Consider the following 20,414-nt stretch of genomic DNA (forward strand, 5'->3'; position numbering starts at 1 on the left):
AATCAGTATCCTGACGCAAATTTACAAACTTTTTATTCATTACCGTTAATCTAAGTGAACAGTTTTTACGTTGTCTACTCATACCATATTCGGAAAGAAATTACAGTAGCAATATTCTGAAAATTCTAATCTAACTATTGCTCTATTTCACAGATTAAAATTGCTACAAATCAAATGCTCAAGTCAACACTGTCTGGCTGAGTAAATGTTGGAAAGAGCATTTCCAAACTAGTGAACAGGCAATATGAAGAATTATATTGTCAGGGGGACCTATGGGCTATACTAACTTAGTGCTAGATATCAATGGTCATTCACACCAATCAGCTACTGCAAACTCCACCTACGCCTTGTTAACTGTGTTACATCCACTGAGGAGAGCAGTTTGTTCTTTAGTATGAATTTTTGGGTAAAGCGTGCCTAAAAATATTACAGATTTCTCAGCTCATTTAATCAGCCACCTTCTCCGTGGCCTTGACTTGAAATGACGTCGTGTGATGCTATGTTGTTGAAGAAGCAAATAACAAATCACTTTTAAACCCCTGAATGCCCTTAATGATTTGTGTATTAGTAGGTGCCTGTCAAGAAGAAGGATGCATATTTTAATTATTGGACACACGTACGCCTTAAATTCAGGCGTATGACTAGAATGACACCATGCTATCTTATTAGGTTGGTTAATTTTCCAGGACAGTGACTGATTCTCATCCAAAATTCCCGAAGTGTTTTTTTCACATTTGATATGGCAATTATACAGGAAAATGCCATTATCATGTAGCAAAATCGATTGAATTTGGATACTAGAAAGTTGAATAAAATCTTAGATTCCTTCCTGGACTTGTCCAAGTAAACATCCTGTTTAGAAACATCAGGCATATTTCATTCCCTGTTCCTACATGTAAAATTCTAGTACCCATCATAAGAAAAATATTCCGAAGATACATTAAGCCGGATGCGCCGGAATAGATTTCCCGTTCACATTTTCAATCTAACCAAAGATCACCTGATATCCTCAAATGGTGGTTTCTAAGCAACGTTGGTCTCAGTCAGCCATCTTTGTTCATTGTGAACGGATACTCTGATTACACACTTCGTTTGCGTTGAGAAAATACCTGTGGTGTTACTGATTTCAAGCACTTTCGTTGCTGCTCCTCTTGCTTTACTATGTTCTCGTCTGTCTCAGGTATTTTCTTTCTTCCTTCCTTTGATTTTTCTGTCTTTTACAGCTCTACGTGCCTCTCACCTGTAATGGCCGTCTGTACTGGCAGTTTTGTTATTAATAAATGCAATTATGTATTTCAGTTCTTCCTTTCGCTGATTTATCTGCTTTTCCCTCAACCTGTTTTCATTCAAACATTTGTCTTTGAATATACATTATACATTTCTTCCGATCCAATTATGAGATTTTAAAAATGTATACTGGCTAGCGAACAGTTATCGCCAATACATCAGTATCACACGTGCGCAGTTCCGGTCAATTACGTGAATATTCCGGTATTTTTTCCTACGGTATTTGACAACAATACAGGACAGCAAAAGAAATTTCTTCACGGCAAGTAACATAAGAAAAAAATTAAAGATAAAGTTATGAACCCTATAAATTATTTTTACTGAGTCGTTTCATTCCCTATCAATCTACTGTAAAATAAACACTCAAATAGTCACACAATCAATTATTCGAGGTTACTGTATGATATAAATATATATTATTTCACGAATGGCATGAGAAATTCTGAATGGCGATAACTGTTACCGTTAGTTGTGAGAAAACATCTATTTATACCGCCATGAGTTCCTTCCAGCGTTATATAAAAACATGATCGGCGGCAGTGAACGGGCTGGACACATCGGTGAATAGCTAATAAGTATCATGATTAATTCTGTTTCATTAATTTAACGAACGGCGGAGTAATTTTGTAAATACCGCTAAAATATGGCGATAACTGTTCGCTAGCCAGTAGACAGAAGAAAGAACTTAAATATTTTGACAATGTTTTTACCTATCTGGAATACATGGTGGTATCCCATGTTGAAATCTAGTCAAAGTAAAACCTGTAACTAGGTTTATGTATTCGTTTTACAATGGTCTGTACACATGACCATAAAAGCCCTGGGTCCTGGTTGCATGAATGACAGTCATGATATTACAATGGTCTGTACACATGATGAATTTTACAATGGTCTGTACACATGACCAAAGGCCTGGGCCTTGGTTGTATAAATGACAGTCATGATTTTACAATGGTCTGTACACATGACCATAAAAGCCCTGGGTCCTGGTTGCATGAATGACAGTCATGATTTTACAATGATCTGTACACATGACCAGAAGGCCCTGGGTCCATGAATGACAGTCATGATTTTACAATGGTCTGTACACATGACCAGAAGGCCCTGGGTCCTGGTTGCATGAATGACAGTCATGATTTTACAATGGTCTGTACACATGACCAGAAGGCCCTGGGTCCTGGTTGCATGAATGACAGTCTTGACATTGGTTTATACACAGTGGTTTATACACATGACCAGAGAGGTTGTATGAAAAATAGTCATACTATTACAATGGTCTATACAGATGATCTAAAGACAGTGGGTCCTAGTTGCATGGATAATGGTGACACGTTTGTGATGGTTTATACATAAGACCAGAAGGCACTGGGTCCTGGTTGCATGATTGATAGTCATGATTTTTGCAGTGGTATACAGATACAAATGACCAGAAGGCAGTTGGTATTTGTTTGCATGACCTGTCGGACAAAATATCACTCCTCTACCCTACCGATATGCGATTGATTTGGTCACTTTTATAGTAATATCAACTAATCTGATAAGTTATTTTGAACTGTAATTTAGTGATCATACTTCCTTAGACTGTGGGTTCGAATCCTGGATGGGATGCAACCCAACAAGAGTAAGAGAATCTGTACTTTACTGAGAAAGTGTAATCCCAAATAAAACATGTTTTAATGGCAGTTGGCAAAAAGATTTGACAAAACTAAAGTTATTGTATTTCGTAAAGAATCTAGACTAAGGAAATATGAGAAACTTAAGCTTAAAGCAAAACGTACTGATATTGTAGCAACCTATAAATATCTCTCAAGTTCTAGCTCGTTGTGTGTAGGACATCAAGCATGGAAAATTGAAGCATGGAAAATACTTTTGTTGAAATCTCAGACTACAACTTTGATAATTTCCCTGCAAAGTACTAATACATATTTTGTATCAAACTTTTGCCAGTTTTAACATTTGGGTCAGATGACATATGGATGCATATGACAGGGTTTGTAAGTTACAGTTACATTTTATAAAACCCTCACCAAGTATTATGGCCAAAATGGAACAGGGTTGGTATTCCTTTAAAGGTAAATCAGCAAGTTAAAATTATTATCAGAAAAGGGAATTGGTTGTTGGGCTTTGAGTGTTAAGGAACCTTATTTGGATCTGGATCAGAAATGTTAGGGTCAAACATGGCAGCGGTTCCTTAAATAATTTAAACAAAGATGTCTTGACATGATGATCAGAGGTATTTTGAGAAATTATGTACATTGTCCAGTTTATATCTTTATAGCCATATTAAGACCTAAAATATATTTGAAGATTTACCATTTGCTATACTAGTAAAACCCTATAGATTTGCCTTTTCTAGGCTTCATCTCTCAGTTTAATGGTTTATTAACCATTCCGTGTTGGAAGGTTGGACATTCCGAAAAATACCCGATTGGGCCATAATGGATTGTTCCCACTGTAGAAAAGGAATATCAGTTTTGCAGCATTTGTCCATTTTATGCAGAATTAAGATATCATCTTCCTACTTACTATTATATTGTACATCCTTCAGAAAGAAAGTTTGTCCAGCTGTTGACATCTCGCAATATTCATAATATTTAAGCCCAAATATTGTATATTGCAGTGAGTAAGTATGAAGAATAACATAAACAAATATATTCTTAATATGAAAGATACAGTGACTGATCAGGTCATCACCAGATTTAATATGAATATATAATGTATTCTTCAAGCAGAAAGACTGGTCATGACGTGCATACAGGATACTTCACAGTAAGGTCTTATGCATTATTTTATCAAATTTTCATTCTTCTATCTATTTACCCAGTTTGAAACACATCTTCAGGACGTTTCGGACAACAACCAGTCATCATTCTGGAAAATGAAACTCTGCAGTTTCATCAGTAATTTTTTCTATCGCTGATGAAATAATAGCTGTTACAAACTTAGGAACATTATTTGTTAGTTTCAGTGATGGGCGGTTCAGCACCTAGTGGCAACCTATATAATCTAGATTTCTGGTGTTTATACATGGTTCATGTCTGAAACCTCACATAGACTTCAGGCAAATATCAATCATAATGATTATCTAACGTTCTCTTTTAAACTATAACCCTTATGTTCCCCAGTGTGCAATATGGTATTGTTTGCACAATCTCATCTGACACAAGGAAAGGAAGTCTCCGACCAACATAATAATGATTGTAATCAATTAATGATGTAACATATACTAGCTCGGGGCATCACACGGTCTCCTTGAATCATAAATTTAAACAAATGTAACCACCAAGGGACCTAAAGCTCCGCACACATCAGAGCATCTATTGTCAGCGTTCGCTGACCGACGTGCCCTACTAAATTTACCAGCAAGATATTACCTCTGCTGTGTCACACGAGAGATACGATCCTCACATTGACAGAATAGCACATAGTTTCAAGTTTGACTGACGCTCATGAATCGGTCTATTCCACAAGGACCACCGGAATGTATTTGTCTGTGTAACTTTAGGAATCGGTAATGTCATTGCGGGCTTCAAGCTCTAGTTGGTAGGCACTCTATTGTGAAGACTGATCTTGTCTCTAGTGTTCAGTTGTTCTGCAATAATGAGACCTGGAACAGTATCTCCGCAACTCAAGCGTCGATATCACTGCATCCACAAATATGGAACAATGTGGAACCCCGGTCAAGTTAATAGAAAGACTTCAGCATGTTTTTATGTGTTTCTTGTAACTTCAAGAATAGTAGAACCTATCTTTCAATGAGAATTTATTGGATTTTAAATTGAAACATATTACTTATACACTGTATCATGTACATCCCCAGGTAAAGTTTCAATGGTAAAATTATTCAGTTGCAAATGTTTCAGCTGATGAAAATTAATGAATCGAGTCTGAACTAGACCAGTGTTTGACATGACATGCATCAACCACAATGCATGATTCTGTACTTCTGTCTTTGCATGTATAAAAGTTAATCTGAGTGTTTGAGGCATTTTCAGAATAGTTTGCAGACAAAGGAGCTGCCCTTGACAGAAATGTAGTGTATCCTTCCGGATAAAAAATATACTTCCCGTTCGCATTTTTAATTCAACCAACTCTCACGTGATAAACCTGAAAGGACGTTGCTAAGCAACGGTCATTTCAATCAGCCATCTTTGTTCACTGTGAACGGACATCTCTGAATACATACCTTGTTTGTGGTGAAAAACTACCGCGGATTTCTTGATTTCTGCTCCTCTCTTGCTTTCCCTATGTTTTCCTCTGTCTCAGGTATTTCTTTGCTTTCTTTCTCTTATTTCTCCTTTTTACGTGTCGATGTGCGCCTCTAATTCTTGTTGTAAGCATTTCATTCTTGAAATCTTTGGTTCGATACGTCTAAATCGGCATAGTTTAGTGCCTGTCACCCTCTGTAGAAAATGAGTCAATGAGATGACTTCGATTCTTACGCACCATTGTGCTGTAAACGCGTCTATACCAATCTATATTGTGTCTTTGTGTGCAATCGCACCTTTGAATAAGCCCTGTTCACATGAACATGAACACGATTTCGTGTGTACAGAAGTTGGCCACAAGTGAGTCATCATAGTGAAATTCACTGCTCAAGTCTGGGAATTTCACTAATAATGACTCACTTATGGCCAACTACAGTATGTTTGCATACGTGTGTAAACATACTGACCCGTGCAAAAAAGTATTTGGACACTTGACATGATTTCCATAGACTTACATGTTATTTCAATGTAGGATAAATAATTTTCATGAAGTGTTGGTAAAATTTGACAGGCAAATTTGAAATCATCTCTGCTCTGGGCACACAAATTCAGTTCAATATTCCGACCACTATTTAACTAAGGACATGATTGACATCACATTTATCAACTTGTGTATGGTTCCACAATGCACAATCCCATAGGCCGCCATGTTAGAGGAGTTCACGGCACTGTACACATGTTGATTAAATTGTTGCCGTGTTGCCATTCGATAAATAAGCAACGGAAAATTAAACAGAAATTATGTGATTGTAGGTAAAATGATTCCTCACAAATGTGCAAAATTATTTATGCTACACTAAATTAACATGTAAGTCTATGGAAATTACGTCAAGTGTCCGAATACTTTTTGCACGACTCTGTACATGCATGTTTATAAGTGTCATATGAACGCGTTTACGTGAACAAGTGTTGTGCATTTGAAGTCACCATTTTGTCCCCGGTCTCATCTCTCTAACTGTTCGTCTGTTTCATTATCAGCATACATTTCTATCTTCATTTTAACTTAGTATGTTTCTAATGTTCACTTTCTTCTCGATGGTCTCCAAGGAAAATAAATATTTTACTAAACCTGCAATGCTTATGTTTTTATTCCCATTGTTGCCCCTGTGGGTATGATACCACTTTTATTTCATATTTTTAGGCCCATATTTTCTATTGTCTGCAAGTTACATCTAAGCACTTCGTTTTGGTTAAGTTTATTATAACATAAAGTTTCAAGAAACACCAGTATGTAATTTCCTTTCGAACTTAGAGATAAAAACATCTAAAGATGCAAGGTGTGGAAATACATATGCCATTGTGGTTATTGGTTCAAACTAAAGTGTGTCTATAGTACTGTTACATTTGCAAGAAACAAAGAGGAATGATATTAGAAACTTTCCAATTATGGTACCAAGTGTGGGACGAAGTTTTAAATTTAAGTTATTATTGTTTTAGATCCTTCCATTGCCGTGTACACATACAATGTAAACATACTGTTATTTCGACTTTTTGGGCACCTCACTAGCAACTAGATCACAAGTGTATTACCATTTATCCTGTTATCTGGACTTTTAGTTAGTAACAACAAAAGATAAATGAACCTTACCTGTAAAAATGTAGCAAGTGATGTTCGTTTTCTAAACACAGCTTTTAATTATAACTATTACCTGAATACCACAAGCAATAAGATACTTTTTTAAAAATTATACAAGGTATGTCATGATAACAATGTTAAACAGAATTCAATATAAGGAATAAAAGTGAAATTAATGGCGTTTCAAATATGTATCTTGAAAAATTGTAGGAACATAACTGAAGATGAGAATATATATGTTTTACTGTTTGAACTGTAAAGTTAAAATGAAGCACCATTTTCATACAGAAGTAAAAAATGAACACGAGACAACACTGGCTACCTAACTACCTTGTAGTATGGTCAATTAGAAAGTAAAACAAAATAGGTATGATTTCGTGGCACAGTCTTTCAGAATTTAGGAGGATTTTGTTGCGCAAGAAAACGATAGCCATAGATAGCAAAATCACGGATGATATAATGTTCCAAAAGATTTCATATAATTCTGCTGCATGTGCTCCAACTACTGTAAGTTGATGACATGTCCTGCAATTGTTGAAAGCAGTATTATTTTAACAAACTCCAAAAGGTAACCTGTGAAAAAGTTGTACAAGTCAATAAGTTGAAGTTGCTGTCCAGGCCCTGATTTCTCGAAACAAACTGAAGTATTTACTCAAATTTCAAACTGAGTTTGACGATTTGAAACAACTGAAGTTTTAACTCAACTGCATTTTTTAAATAAAAAATCCCCAACAACTTGAGTAATGTATCCACCAAACTCAAATTGTCTGTCATGTTTGAGTTTGATATCGATTTCAGTTCGTTCAGGGAAATGCATTTTCCTGCGGTTTCTCAAATTTGAGTAAAAATTCAAACTTAAGTCAAAACTCAGACTTATGTTTGTTTCGAGAAATCGTGGCCTGATTAGCAGTAAATATACATGTTATTACCATTACCATTTAACTGAGTGTATCATTCATACTGATTTTCGTGACTAGATTTGCACATTTTATCCTACTGGAAACCCATATTCTATGACGTATTACTGAATAGAAAGCACTAAAGCCATACCATACGTGGTGAGTCACTGACAGTGTTTGAAGTAAAACCTAGCACGCCACAGGCAGGTTGTTTTCTGAACTAATGGGGGAATTATGTCAAAAACTTTTCAAAAACAATTTTTTACAATATCTTCACAACGTATTGTTCATATTACTGAAACTCCCTGGATATGCACAATTTGTAATTCTACCCATGTCACATTGTGACGAGTTCAGCATGTGTTTACGTTTTAGCTATGGTTTCAGGAATAATAGCATCTAACATTTCAATAATAATTGCATTGTAAAGACAAAAATACATCAATCTTGTAGGATGAACAAAAATTATATTTCACTGATAATTGGATAAATCAGTGAGATGATGCTATGGCTGAAATTTGAGATACTCAGATAAGCCAGCAATTAACAATGTCAATACGACAGTATCACATAATGGAACCTGTGCCCAAAACGGTTCAGTTAATGATAATCAGATAACAAACCAGGTAAACATGAAAAGGGGGTAAAAAAATGGGGTGGAATTAGACTACAATTAGTATGGCAGTGGCGATACACGCCTTGATGCACGTAACAGACTTGCCTATCCTTACGATTTTGGCGTAAGGCCTATTATTTTTTTTATGCTAAATTACGACTTTACGATCATACTGAAATTCCTTACGACTTCTACAAATAAATGGTAGAATACTAGATATAGGTATGCTCATGCAATTTACAGAGTCAATATTAATTACGGTACATAAAGTACTGATAAACAGAAGTCGGATCATAAACATTATCAATAAATAATCTTTGCTTCTTACAGTGCTGGTAAGGTTTATTTCAAAGTGAAAGACTTTAAAAAACGTTAATTAGATCGGCACCACATTTGACTATTAAACACTATATTATTAACCAGCTCTGTTTTCCCTTATTTCTTGACATTAACATGTCTTACAATCAAATGCACCTGCCTTACTATCTTATTTAGCTGATCTTACTATTTTCTTTAAAAGGGGATAGGCAAGTCTGACGTAGATAGCTCTGTGTTGTTTTTGTAATGTATCGAACACTAAAACAGACTGACAACAGTGTACATCGACAAAATAAATACCAGCTGTGTTTCTTAATAACCTTGTGCTCCTCCAAACATGACAGTAAATCATTTCGGTCAAGTGGAAGCAACAAGCAATTTATGTTCTCTAACAACATACTTATGAATGACTGCTATATATGTATTTTGAAATAGTATTAAAAAGAAGCAGAGAACGTACTAATGTCTATGAATCTGTTGACAGTTTATTAAGATCTTGTTAATAACACTGAGGATATATAAAATGAGATATTACCGTGAAATATTGCTTGCACTTGTTTACATGCAGTTAGGCTACTTCCCGTGCTATTCTGGAATATATGTTGAGTATTTTAAGAACGCTACACCCATTTGTCATTGGATGTTATTACTGCTGTTCAATGCAATCTTCTGCCTGTGATTTCCTGAACAGTGGTCATCTGGTATAATTCTCCTTATCTTCAAGAAAGGTCCAAAGGACCAATCTGAAAGTGTCTGGTATCAAAATATCTGCTGAGGTTATTTCTAGTAGTAGTTCAGGAAGGATCTATTTTGTGCCAGGTAGGATTTAAGAAAGGGTTTGAAACTACTGGTAATTTTATTTCATAGCTGAAACTATCGAAACAGCAGGAAAGACTCTACTTGTCCATTTGTAGTATACTTTTAATTCAAAATATCAATACTGGTTTGATCTTCAAATAGTGGACTAGCGGTGTAATGAAAATAATAACAATAACAATGATTACATATTATGTGTACATATGCCATATGTGTATCTCACATTGAGGTTGTCTTTTTATCTTCCGGGCTTCAAATAATGTCTGGCAAATCCGTATTTTCAGCTGCATCTTGATATTTAATCATGAGACATAATCCCGTGGCACAATTATGAAAGTTGATTCAGTCAACATTGGGCCAATTCATCACACTTATTGCAAATGAATGTTTTCCTAATTTTATTTGTGGCAAAGCCCTGTCCATATGACTTATCGTTCAGAAACGTCTACATCGTTCTCTTGATGTTGGAAATATTGGTAGTATATTCTTGGTGGATTTTGAACAAAGCCCAGGCTGAAATTATTGACACAACAAGAATTATTAAGAATTTTACCAAATAATTTATTCTTTGCTTTGAAAAAGCGACAAAGTAGTTCAAGGTTATATAAAAGGTAATGATTATATTATTTGAAACATAGTCTTTTCAAATCTATACCATGAATAAATATAACATCAATTTTGTGTCTTTACTTAACGCGAAGTACGATAATGCTCGGTAGACCCATGGCCCATTTACAAATACGTGAGTTAAACACACGACATTACCTCACATTGGTAATAACTTTGGTACGAGAGGTTAAGTTCTGGAAAGTGAATGTTGTGTGTGTATGAGGAAAACGACGTATCGGTGTAAGAATATACTCTGAAACGTCGTGTTCCCTATATTTCGGAAGCTGACATCCATAACCCCCCTTCCCCTTTAATCGAAAAAATAATGAAATTAACAATTCTATCATACAAAACTAGACGAGCAATTCGTGACTAAACGCGTACTTGGGGAATCGTCAGACATCACTGGTATGTAAATCAAACGACCGACACATTTTCAGAAATACACAAAAGTGTACATCAATATTTAATACAACTATTATCCATTTTGTTAAAGTATTGATTCAGTTGAAGTTATAAAATATATAGCAATGACTTATACTATTCAATCGCCTCCCAATCGCCTGCTCATATGAAATTACAGTATGACTCTCCTCAGTTTTGGACATGTTTTGGAGTAACATCCACTTTTCATTTTCTAAAATTTCCCTAAAGGTAAGAAGTATGGTATAGGACACTAAATAAGTCAATTTCAATGTCAAACACAGATTATCGAATGTTCATACATGCTGTGACATGGGCCTGCGCATGATACTATATTTAACATTAATAAAAAAACATTAACAATTTACATTTACAAAAATTCATTTAAAAGAAAATACGCAAAAGATATGCAAAATTATATCATTGAATCTGTTGCAGTATGTGTAAATTATTGTAAGTTACTACTGTACACCTTCACCTTCACCTCGAAGAAATCACTCCTTATGTGCAACAATGTTTACCAATGACATCACAACCACGACTTTATAAGGTAGCTACAAGTTACAGCCAAGGGCCTAGATTTTCGAAGCTCTCTTAGCGATAAGATGGTCGTAAGTGCCATACATTAACATTAACTTACGACTATCTTACCGCTAAAAGAGCTTCGAAAATTCAGGCCCTGCACCCTTATTCTCGAAACGTTAAGTCTGGTAATTTCAAAGCAGGTTTTGCCTTAAACCAGGTTTAATTGTTCATTTCAACAAAATTTATTTTTGCGAAACTCAGTTTCCCAAGCACAGCGTTCGTTTTTTATGTCCAAGATTTTTATGGATTAAACTTCTTTTTAATTTCTCTCACAAGTTTCGAGACCATTCCAGGCATCAGGTGAAGCGTACTGGATCTTAAAAAGAAGTTTAATCCATAAAAATTTGGACATAATCTACGTGAAAGACATCATACGTACAGACATTTTGTATAAGTGACAAAGTAAATTTGAATTTTGATGTTAAAATGTATTCGTAATTGAATGTTGTATGTATCGATGTCTGATAACCGGCTTACGCGGATTGTGTTTTTGTTTAGTTTAGACCTACCGGAAGCGTCGGAATATATTTCCCGTTCATAGTTTCAATTTAACCAAGTCACGCGATAACCTTGGAGGAGGGACGTTGCTAAGCAACGGTGATTTCAATCAGCCATCTTTGTTCACTGTGAACGAACATCTCTGATTAGACACCTTGTTTGTTGTGAAAAGTACTGCAGATTTCTTGATTTCAAGCACTTTCGTGCCTGCCCCTCTCTTGCTTTACCTATGTTCTCGTCTATCTCAGGTATTTCTTTGCTTTCTTTCTTTTATTTCTCCTCATTTATGTTTCGACGTGTGTGCCTCTGTTTTGCCTTAGCGAATCTTTTTCACTTTTGGTTCCCGACGGCTATATCTTTCACTCTTTCAACATTGTAACCCGGAAAGGGGTGTCTACCAAAGTTTCATGCGTCAGCAGTCAGCACCTACCTATCTAAGGTATAATAGAGATATAACAGAAAAAGATTACTTCTTACTATGATGACCAATCAATTATTTTAAATATAAATGGACAACTCCAAGGATAACGATTTTGGAAAATAAGAGTATAGTGCTGATCGCCGATTGTACTTGATAGAAAGCGCGGTAGCAAGTTGAAGTCATGGATAAGTATGGTTTTGTCTCTGTGATTATGTCTCTGCCAAATTATGACCTGGTCTTTGAGGTTTAAAGTTTGATACCTGAAAATCAGCAATCCGTTTCTTATATCACTCTGTTCATCTGTTTCATGATCAGCATAAATTTTATGTACATTTATTTTTGTTATCTTTGTATTCTTATGTTCACCCTCTTGTCTCTCTGGTTTGTTCTTAATGAAAAATAAACTTGAATTTTTCATACTTGCAAAGCAACTGTCGCTCTTCATTTCCCATGTTGAATTATGTGCCACTGTGTGTTTGTATGCAATATGTGAACATGTACGAGAACATAAAGGCACATAGATGTAGAACTTACGCAGATACATGTACAAACCATATGCATCTGAAGAAGAGCGTGGAATGATTTTCATGACTGATGTAGACATACTGTTAGAACTTTGAAGGTACCAGATGTAGATAATTTCAAACTTTGTATCTTAACATAAGTGTTAAGTGATTGATAGCAAAAGAAAACCTATATCTCAGTGGTACCATTAAAAGATGCAGTATGTGGTGTTCAAATTGCTATTGAAAGTTGAAATGTACACATGACAGCAAGAGAGCTTAATATTTCTTTGTATTTATCTTACATATTGCTTATTATGTTAACATATTAAATCAAGATCCTGGTGATGAAAATGTGTTTTCTAAAATATGTTCTGAAAAGGCTATTCAAACAATTGCAGATATACAGGCTAGTATGTTTTATATACTTATATCAGTACATAATTCATAAATAAACACTACCCAACGCTGCAAACCCAGTTTTATTCCAATTAAAAAACGGAATAAAGCAGATTCACAAATTACAGTGAACTTTACCCCTTTAATTCGAATGATTAATCAAAAATAAAAACAGACTAAACCTGGGGCTAAATAAAACAAATTTGAGGCTGGGGCTGTTTTTGCTTTGTTTCATTTCTTTTTTTATCATGTAAGTCACTAAGGTAAACTTAGTGCAATGTTAAAGAATGGGAGTTAATGTTAACCTTGGTAAAGGTTGCTTCGTGAAAGGAGCCCCAGTGTAAGTGCAGGAACTGTGCTCGTCATCCAAATGGATATGGAAGAAATGTTCAAATATGATAAAGAACTTTCCATTTCATTGTATATAGTCAAAACCTATTTAATGGCCTTCAGAGATGACTTGTATCTCACTGATCAATAAGGGTAGAATTTTTCAGGTCATGTTTTCAGTTGATGCATTGAGTGCAATATTAAAATAATGATTTGAATTCAAGAAAATAATTAGCTTTAATGAAGAAGTCACTTAAGTTTTAGTATATTCTAGTCAAATGATGGTAGGTAAACCTCCAAAAAGAAAGTATAAAATGATATAGAAATATTTTTAATTGTTACAGTAAGTCTCTGTTGAATTTGCCGCCTGACTTTATTAATTATTGTGTTTCGGTGGAAATGTATGTGTATTGTCATAATCATTTAACTGGGTGTATCCTGAATCACACTGTGTGATTGACTATAAATTTATACAATATAGGTATATTTCAACTATTAACTATTCCATCATATGTTTTATGCATTAAACAGAAAAATATATCCCTGTGCGAGTCGAGAGTTTATAAATAAACTGACTCTCTTGTTTCTGATTACTGAAGCTGTTTTTGCTGGGTTTTGTCGTGGGTGCATACCATCACCAAGGACGCAGTGTCAGTGATATAAACATATTCAATTTCAAACTGGCATGGATCCTTAACAATGTTGCAAATTATGGATCAAATGGTGATTCAGCCTTTTCAGTTCTATAATCAATGACTCGACAATATATGGCTCTCTAAAGATTGATGACGTGAGGGTGAGGTTTCCAACATTGCATACAGTGAAGTGACCAGCGAACGCTCTGAAATACTGCTTAGGAACTCTGTAGCCAAAAGACTTCCTGAACCCCACAATAGCTACTTTCAGACTGATATCAATATTCAGGGAATGAAGTGAAAAATGTTGTACAAACATCTCCACAAACTTGTATATATGCTTCTATACCCTCATGCTGTTCATCATTTGCTTGATAACGGTGGTAGAACCTACATCGAAACGTTGCTCCCACTGCAATAAAGAAGTTGTTCATCCTTATATTGTTATCCTTCCATAATGTGTAAAACATAACAAAGAAACACTGGCTCACACGTATCCACAACCACCACACATACGCACGCATATGCCTAAATTCTGAATAGTGAATTTAATCAAGACCACATCTATCTTGGAGGGGCGTGTTTGTACGTCATATTTGTTTTTTAATGATTGATAATATTGTTTAGAGTAGACGGAACTCTCTACTACCAAAACCGCCAAACACAACACACTTGTTCACCAGTTTAATGTTATATTCATCTCATATTCTTTTGATGCTGTTGAATAATTCCAGTCTCGTTGCTTTCAGGATGGACTCCTCCCGGTGTTGGGCCCCCGGTCCGCGCCAACGGAGCCCCCTTCAGCCTCCCGGACCAGTCTCTGCCTATGGACCTGAGCTTCAAGCTGGGCGTCTACCCAAGCACCCCAAGCGATGTCTCCGTCTATAGGTACAAGCTGGGCGTCCCTTGTGGCCGTGTGTCATCCCGGGACCCTCGTCTGTTTCGACGCCCCATGAGTGATGTAGCCACCCTGCCGCCCGTGTCTGGAGAGATGCCGAAGCCTGAACTTGTTCAGGTACTGGTTAAGCTGAACAAAACAAAAGTGTAAGTGTAACTTGAAGTCTTTTATGGGATGTTCAACCAAAAACATAGAAAGCATTTGTGACATATTCATTTGGATACGATTCACAGACTCTGGCTGGAACAGTACCAACATGTTAACCATAAACCTCTTCTCCTACAGGTTTTCTCCGACCTCATGCAGCAGGTTGCGGCTGCTCCTCTGCCGTCATCAGACGAGGAAGAAGAGGTTGTCTCCCCTAGATCGGCTGCTGCCTCAAACTCAGAGCAGGTTGTCTCCCCTTCACGTCAAACTGAGGTAGCTCCAACTGATACTCAGGACAAGGTACAGTTACACGCTGGCACTTTTGGAAACACCTTTGATGTCTAATCATCTCTATCGCAGAGAGATACCATAAACTCATTTCAAAACCCTTGTCTATACATAGTATTAGTTTCATATTTTGAAAATAATAAAGGACGGTTTAAAATGGTGTGTATTTGTTTTTTGGATGTACTCGAAACTCAAGAAATATTCCATTTACAGACTGAAGTGAACCCTGCTGCTGTGGCTCTGCCGTCATCAGACTCAGAGAGCGGCTCAGAATACATCTCAGGCTCAGACTCGGATGATGACAAAGAATGCACCTCATCATCTTCAGGCAGCACATGCAGCAGCAGCTCGTGCGCCAAATGCAATGGTTCAGACAGCTCATCCGACAGCGACTCTGACAACTCCTCCTCCAACTCATCCAGAAGCTCATCTGACAGCTCATCCAGCAGCTCATCTGAGGACGAGGATTCCAGCAGCAAAGAGGATGATGTCTCAGACCACCCCACTGAAGAAGTGGACCATTCCCCTAGTTTAGGCCATAAGGTTAGATTCAAATTTGGGCCAAAAGGTGCACATTCTGAAATGAAACTGTCAACAAGCACAATATTGGATAACGTTTGTATTTCATGGTTATCAAATGATTGAAAAATCATCTAAAATTGTTACAATGTAACATAACCTATGTGACCATGCCCTCCACACAACTTGTCAACGTCCACTGTATTTGTTTGTTTCAGTCTGGACCAAGTGCTGAGACATCTCCTTGCTCCTCTGGATCTCCAGCCTCATCTGCATATGGATCAAGCTCTGGATCTAGCTCGGGATCAGCTGCTAGCCCAAGTTGCAGCTCAGGATATGGCTCAGCTACTCCTGGCACCTCCTCGTCTGTCACCCATGACCCAGACTTCGAGAAGAGACTTACGATCACTCGATATGGTCCTCAGGTAGGTTGTCCTTGGTGACCCTGCACGTGAATCGACATTAGATATATCGGTACAAATTTTGTGATGTATTTGTTCTTAAAAGTATATATTATTTGTTAATTATGTCCACCGGTTTATTTAGAATGAATGTGTTGTAATGACGTTTCATGATTCTTGTTAGCAAACACAGATATATTTTCAAGTCTGAACTATGAAAAGTCCAATTTTAAATTACATAATTCTTTCGTAACGTATGACAAACTTATACTTAATTGAAAATGCATGGATGTCTGCAAATCATTTCAAAAGTGTAGTTTAAATGTGAACTGCATTTGCTTGGGAAGCTACAAAATCTTCAAGAATTTTCTCATGGCTCGGACCAGTGGACTACTGGTCGTATCTTGCTTCGAAAATACGTGCAGGCAAATGCACATGTGTCTTAAACTATTTGAAAATAGATTATCCCGGAAACATCCATTTGTGATTAATGATTCATTACTAAACAAATTATATTTATTGATCTCAGAGGCGGATTCCAGATTTTGAAGAAGTCTGGAAAAATGTTGGGAGTGATAATACCAAAGTTACAGATTGATTTGTTCAAGCTGTTTGTTAACGCTTAAGGTTTCAGACAAAGGGAGGGAGCCTTAGATAGCTATGTGATTTGATTGTTTGCTTATGCACTCGTGTGTTCATTCTATTGTGTTTTTTCATTATTCATCAAATCGGCTTATTTTGTCATTTCAAGGTTCGAGGTCTCAGGGTTTGGTACAACGAAGATGAGGTAAATATGACATTAGTGAAAATCTGGTCATTTTGATATGTGGCCTTGTGTCAACAAGTATAACCTCGTGGATTTCTAATGTAACCGAGCATGAGCGATCTCATTCCTTAGCACTAAGGTGACAGTAACTGCCATACTTTAACATAGGCTGCTTTGTGGAACGGGGGCGAATTGTCTAGTGCGTTCGTGAGGTGTATTGGAAGCCTGTGATCGTAAGATCGAACCCTGCTTCGGTCGATAGGTTGTATTTCTAGCTTTAAAGCACCAAACCCGTTCTTGTGTGCTTCAATAAAGTTTAAACAAACATCTGAGACCAGCATCTCTTGTGTTGTGCTCCCAGGTTGATACCTAATAATAAGACCTAAACATTGTTCAAACACCAGTCACTTATTTTTAATATAACTGCTGAGATATTCAAATGATCAGAAACTTACACTTTCATAATCACTGAGATTATGCTCCTTAAATTCCTCATTGCACCAGTTCAGTGTGTCTGTTTCACACCATCTTCTTTCCAGAGTGATGACTCCAGCAGCGACTCAGACAATGAGCCCGTGCTTCCACCGCCCGCTGCTCCCGTCCCCTACACTGGCAAGGGCAAGGGCAAGAGCACCAAGAGGAGAAAGGTTGATGACCTCGTCGAACCATTCAGCCGCCTAAGCATCGGCCCTCCTCGTCCACGTCGTTCCGTTGCCCCTCGTCGCCTCCTCAGGTGTTTCGGCAAGCTCGATATCACCGAGCCGCCAACGACCAAGATGCCAACCAAGAGGAAGGTGGGAGTTCATCACTGTAATTCCTGTAAATCTCAATCCGCGTCCAGTGGGGGTGGTTACATGACAAAATCGAGAATAATATTTTTCCAGCAAATGTCCTTTTCTAATAGGCTGAGCGCACATCTATTATTTTCAATGTACCCCGCTTACAAACGATTATCATTTTCTATGTTAACGGCTGGGAATGCCGAACTGTGGAAATTCATATGGTACTTCGTGTTAGTAATTCTTTATCTCGAATATTTGAGTCACGTATGATGTACGGAAATTACCGATATTTTGCGAATGCAAATCGATGGAAGGGAGATAACTCTTGTCGTCTGTCGTTGTCTGCACTGGCTAATTGCCTAACTCTGGTACTTCACTGAGCACCGGTGTATTGATACTTTTAATGATGAATGAGTAAAATGAACGTGTGTGTGTGTGTGTGTGTGTGTGTGTGTGTGTGTGGCGGTGAGGATCCGGGTTAGAATTGATCTTCAGTAATCCATGCATGTCGTAAGAAGTGACAAACGTGATCGGGTAGTCAGGCTTGCTGACTTGGTTGACACATGTCACCGTATTCAAGTTGCTCGATTATTTTCATACCGCTGCCATATTTTTGTTGCATGTAAGGCCTTTGGGCCATATACAAAAATGAAATGACAATTGTAGTAAGAAGACAGAAATATCTCAAATGGTCTGTAATTGTTGCGGTACAGACAGATTAAAACATTTACCATTGTATGTGCCAAATATGATATAATTAAATATATGAACTTGTGGAGAATCTGAGTTAGAATCGGTCCCCAGCAAACTATTCAGCTCGTAATGGAAGACCATAGGGATCAGGTGATCAGATTCGGTGCTGAGTTGTTGATTGCGTGTCATTAAACCCCACGATTGTCACCATATCAATCGCTAGATTGTCTGGTCATGACTAGATTATTCAATTTGACAACCAGTGTGCGAAATAGTTTCCAAGTTTTGCTAGCCAGTCGGGCAAGGTATGCCTGAAAGTTACTTGCCAACGAAATAATTCACTAGCCCGAAATTTGAATGTAGAAACTAAGCAATAGATTACAAAAAGGTAATACCATCATATATCAGGCCATAATCTTGCATGATTTAAAAGTAAATTATAACTTAACAAGTCGGAGAGTAATATATTACAAAAATGAAAATTCACTAGCCACTCGGGCCTGTGACTGGAGATTTACTGGTCCGAGTGGATTTTTACTAGCCACGGGCTAGCGGGCCAGTGGCTAGTTCGCACACTGCCTTGAAGTAGCTGGAATATTGTGTGCGGCGTTAAACAACACATAAAGACTTGTATACATTAAAACAAAACACAACCCTCAGTGTGAAATTAATAAAGAAAAAATACAATTGTGTTAATTTGTGGTATGGTCATCACGTGGTGGTTTTGGTGTAGCATTAGTCCCACGTAACCCTTGTAGTTTGTAAGATGCCAACTGAATAGAGAGGGTGATGGATCATAAAATGTTTAAAAAAATAACGAAACCCCCCACCCGATGGTATGTATTTTAATGACGTCATGATTCTTTTCAGGCATGTTACGAGGAAGACTCGGAGGAGGAACATCAGTCGAGGAAGAAGAGGCGAGCGGAACAACGTCGTTATGTCGAGCTCGTCCGAGAGATCTTCGGGGCCGACAGCGACGACGAGACTCCAGTGGAGACTCCCAGAAAACGTCGCCATGTTTGCAAGAGACGCAAGGCAGCTTCTGCGTCAGAGACAGCACCTGCCCTGCCCGGGGCAAAGAAAGTCCGGGTGTAAAATAATATATACCATGAATAATGATAGGAAATTAGGGCCATTTTGGAACATTTTAACTATAATGATAGCAACTAAAAAAGACGTTAAGTTTGCAAAATTCAGATCTAAAATACATTAAAAACTATTTTAACTTTTTCAAACTAAGGCTAATTAATGTTGAAATTGATGCCAAATCTTAAATTAGAAAGAACTCGTAAAATGTTCTTTTTTCAAAGGCTAAATAATGAAATTATAGTGCTGAAACTTATGCCAAATCTAAATTATAATGTACTCGTAAAATGTTTTCAAAGGCTAAATAATGAAATAATAGTGCTGGAACATATGCCAAATCTAAATTGGCAAGGACTCTTAACATGTTTCAAAGGCTAAAAACTTAAATGATAGTGCTGGAACTTATGCCAAATCTAAATTAGAAAGTACTCTTAACATGTTTCAAAGGCTAAATACTTAAATGATAGTGCTTGAACTTATAACAAATCTTAATTAGAAAGTACTCTTAAAACATATTTTGTTCAAGGCTAAACAAGGTCAATGATCATTCTGGATCTGAAGTCAAATCAAAAGTACTGTTAAAATAACTTTTTCCGAAGCCTAAATAATGAGAGTAATCATGATCTTCTTTCTCTGCTGTACTGCCCA

General features: G+C 36.9%; 1 protein-coding gene across 1 annotated transcript; it reads left to right on the forward strand.

Annotated features, from left to right (window-relative positions):
• The first annotated feature begins 1,157 nt into the window (after positions 1 to 1,157).
• On the forward strand, positions 1,158 to 19,775 carry LOC124254347 (clumping factor B-like). The gene is made up of 8 exons (XM_046688267.1): positions 1,158 to 1,180; positions 14,933 to 15,198; positions 15,367 to 15,528; positions 15,730 to 16,059; positions 16,254 to 16,460; positions 17,188 to 17,223; positions 17,742 to 17,996; positions 19,548 to 19,775. The coding sequence occupies exons 1-8, from the start codon at positions 1,162 to 1,164 to the stop codon at positions 19,773 to 19,775; spliced, it is 1,503 nt and encodes a 500-aa protein (XP_046544223.1). The 5' UTR covers positions 1,158 to 1,161.
• Positions 19,776 to 20,414: the final 639 nt, after the last annotated feature.

This window comes from Haliotis rubra, unplaced genomic scaffold, assembly GCF_003918875.1.
Source record: "Haliotis rubra isolate DU_JTF1 unplaced genomic scaffold, ASM391887v1 Scf571, whole genome shotgun sequence".
NCBI lineage: Eukaryota > Metazoa > Mollusca > Gastropoda > Lepetellida > Haliotidae > Haliotis > Haliotis rubra.

Coding starts and splice junctions, on each gene's coding strand:
- LOC124254347 (XM_046688267.1), top strand. Junction 15,529..15,729: donor CAACTGATACTCAGGACAAG/GTACAGTTACAC, acceptor TTCCATTTACAG/ACTGAAGTGAACCCTGCTGC. Junction 17,224..17,741: donor TTTGGTACAACGAAGATGAG/GTAAATATGACA, acceptor TCTTCTTTCCAG/AGTGATGACTCCAGCAGCGA.